Genomic DNA, 3,087 nt, shown 5'->3' on the forward strand with positions numbered 1-3,087 from the left:
TGGGGGGCGAGGTGGGGAGATTCTACCTATAGACTTGCCTCTCTGAACTGAAAGTTCATTTTTATTTTCTTTTGGCTCCTCAAACTGAACAGCTCTGAGAGGCTCTCCAGATGCATGTAGCTTTGTTTGCTGTCTTCCCCCATCTCCTCCCAGCCTCCCCCCACAACAATAATACAAAAGAACTTCATAGCTTTGTTCTCCTTAAAATGACTTCCCTCTCGCTAACCTCCCCTGGTGCATTTTCAATGCAAAAGGCCTAAGGAAAGAGGGGGGAGAAGGAGGAGGAGGAGAAGGATGAGAATTAGCTTTAAAAATCTCTTTCCTTTTTTCTTTTCCTCATTTCCCCTGAAATTCACCCAAACCAGACCAGCACACCTTGCAATATATAATTTTTGCAGTTTTTTTTTCTTAAAAAATAAATAACCCCCCAAAATGGCCTTTAAAAAAACAAAACAAAACCCAGCAGGTACCATGCTAAGACAACATCACATGCTTTAAGGGTCCTTAATAGTAGAAGGGAGAGAAGGGCAGGGGGCTTGTTTGTTTATCTGTTCTGTCTGTTTGGAACTGACAAGGGATAAGGTGGGAAGAAGAGAGAAAAGAACCAAAATATATATATATTAAATTCTATAAATAAGAGTCAGTTTGTATGTGAGGGGAGGGTGGGGGCATGGGGTGGGGGCAGGGTGTGAGTTATGTTTTATAACCTGGTAATGTCCTCTGCCCGCGGCTGCTCCTGCGGCGTGGCGCTCTGGGAGTGGTCTTCAGAAGTGCCCGGGGTGGCTGCCGAGAGGGTGCTGGGCGCAGCGCCGGCCGGGGGCGCTGACCTGACTTTGGTGTTGGGGAGTCGGTGGTCCTTCTTCCATTTCATGCGACGGTTTTGGAACCAGATTTTGATCTGCCTCTCAGAGAGGCACAGCGAGTGGGCGATCTCGATCCTTCTCCTTCGGGTCAGGTAGCGATTGTAATGAAACTCTTTCTCTAATTCCAGGACTTGCTGCCGGGTGTAGGCTGTCCTCGAGCGCTTGGGTTCCCCTCCGTTATAATTGGGGTTCACTGGGGGGGGGGTTGGGGAGGGGAAAAGCAAATAGTGGGGTTCAGAGGCAGCAGCTCCCTGCCCCCACCCTCACCCCGACCTCAGCTCTGTGGAACAGGAGGAGGGGGTGGTGGAAATAAAGTCATCAAGCTAAATGGGTTATAAAGAAGTTGAAGGAAGCTGGAGACTTTGTAGTGTAATAAGAGGGGAATCCTCATTGTAACGACACTGAATTATTTATGCGCCCTTAGAAAGCGAGCATAGTTTTCACACATACATAACAGATCGTAGCACATGGCTCGGACTGCCCAGAGTAGCTAAGCCATAAAATTTATGGGGGATGTAATTACCCATTCTCGCTCGTAAATCCAGTTCAATTGTGCTAACCCAGAGTCGCTCCTGGAGAGAGAGGGGGAAGGAGAGAAAGGAGGACGGGGCCAGAGGGGGCCGGGGAGGGTGGGGAGCGCTGGGGAAGAGGGGAGGGAGGGGGAGAGCAAAAAGCAAAGTTGCCTACCCGTGCTAACGTGGATTTTTTTCATCCATGGGTAGACTATGGGTTGCTTGCTGGCGTTGCTGGAGGGATGGTCAGGGGCTGGCTGGCTGCAGGCTGGCGGGGCTGGGGACGGGGAGGCGGAGGCGCCTGAGAGAGGCGCCGGCTCGCAGAGCGGCTGTGATTTCTCGGGGTGGTGGTGGCCCGCCTGGGCCGGCCCGTGGCCTCTCGAATTGCCCGGCCCCTGGAGGCTGGTGCAGCTATACTGGCGCTCGGGGTAGCTAGGGCGCGGAGGCGGTGGTGGGTACAGCTCCTGGTGGTGATGCTGGAATCCCGATTCCCTGGTCCGGCCGTAATATTCCGGACTGTGTTCAGGGATGTAGCTATTTTGCGAATATTCTTCGCATGGAGGAAATTTCGGATCGATGTAGTTAGAGTCCATCAAATACGAGCTCATGATCATTAATTTCTGGAGTGGAAAATAATTTTTCTCGCTTTGTCGTTTTTCTGCTCCATAAAGCCCTCCTACTAGCTAGCGACCCTGTAAAGTTACTTTCACCATGTGACTCCGCCGGCCAATCACACGGAGCAACCCAGTCCCCGGATAAGGAACCGAATCGCTTTATTCAAAATGTATCCAATTTTTTTGTGTGTGTGGTGGTGGTGGTGCTGCTGCTGGGGTGGTGGTGGTGCCGATGTGGGGTTAGCTGGCAGGGGCTGGGGTGTCTCAGGGCACACCCCACAGACTGACAGCCCTCCCCTGTGAAAGGAGAGGACGCCCCCAGCCTTCCTCCCCAGCCTGGGCGCTGGGGGGCTGTCGGGAGGCTGTGACTCAGCCGGCTCCTGAAGTCTCCCCTCGGGCTGCCGATGGGCCCCGGGGGCCTCAGCTCCTGAGCTCCTCCGGAGGTTTCCATGCATGGCCATCCTGTCTGTCTGTGGAGGTCACCGGGCAGCGCCCCTCTTTCGCAGGAAGAGGAAGTTGAATGAGGACTGGAGTGGAGGTTGGATGGGGAGGAGCCCAGGCTGAGCCCAGGAGGCTGAAGAGCCTGGGGTGCCCCCCATCCAAGCATACCAAAGTCCAGCCCCCTCCCCGTGTCGACACACTCACCCAACCCTCTGGCCAAGGGGCCGGCGAGGCAGGGTCCCAGCTGGACCGGGCAGGTAGAGGCAGTGGGATGCAAATGATTCTGACGTCATTTCTGGAGGTCTGGGGGTTGAGCCCCGCTGAAGAGAGACAGGAAGTGGTTGGCAAAAGCAGAGTTCAGAAGCCTTGCCCTCCCAAGCACCCACTGAGCCTCCCTGTCCCAGCCCAGGAACCTAGGACCTCTTCTACTGCCGCTTGCTATTCCCACCCTCCATTCGGTCTGGCCTGCTGCTTTCTGACCACTGCCTGCAAGCTGCTTCCTGAGGAGCTGGGGCAAGGAGGAGAGAGCTCTGCCAGGAGTCAGCGCCGCCTGAGCTGCGTCCCGCCAGGGCCCTGGGCGCTCTTCCTTCTCCATCCCCACAGAGGGCAGACCTAGCTAAGAGGGAGGCAGGCCTGTGTGGATAGGGCTTGCTTGGG

The 3,087-nt window shown here is 55.1% G+C and overlaps 1 protein-coding gene across 1 annotated transcript; it reads right to left on the minus strand.

Moving 5' to 3' along the window:
• Positions 1-700: 700 nt before the first annotated feature.
• On the minus strand, positions 701-2,742 carry HOXC4 (homeobox C4; the record flags this gene model as incomplete). Its single annotated transcript, XM_081083855.1, has 3 exons — positions 2,635-2,742; positions 1,551-1,995; positions 701-1,056 (listed from the first exon to the last, which is right to left on the minus strand). Exons 2-3 carry the CDS (start codon positions 1,987-1,989, stop codon positions 701-703), a joined length of 795 nt encoding a protein of 264 aa, XP_080939981.1. The 5' UTR covers positions 1,990-1,995; positions 2,635-2,742.
• Between the last annotated feature and the right edge of the window lie 345 nt (positions 2,743-3,087).

Source organism: Myotis nattereri (assembly GCF_964212035.1).
Source record: "Myotis nattereri genome assembly, chromosome: 2".
NCBI classification, from domain to species: domain Eukaryota; kingdom Metazoa; phylum Chordata; class Mammalia; order Chiroptera; family Vespertilionidae; genus Myotis; species Myotis nattereri.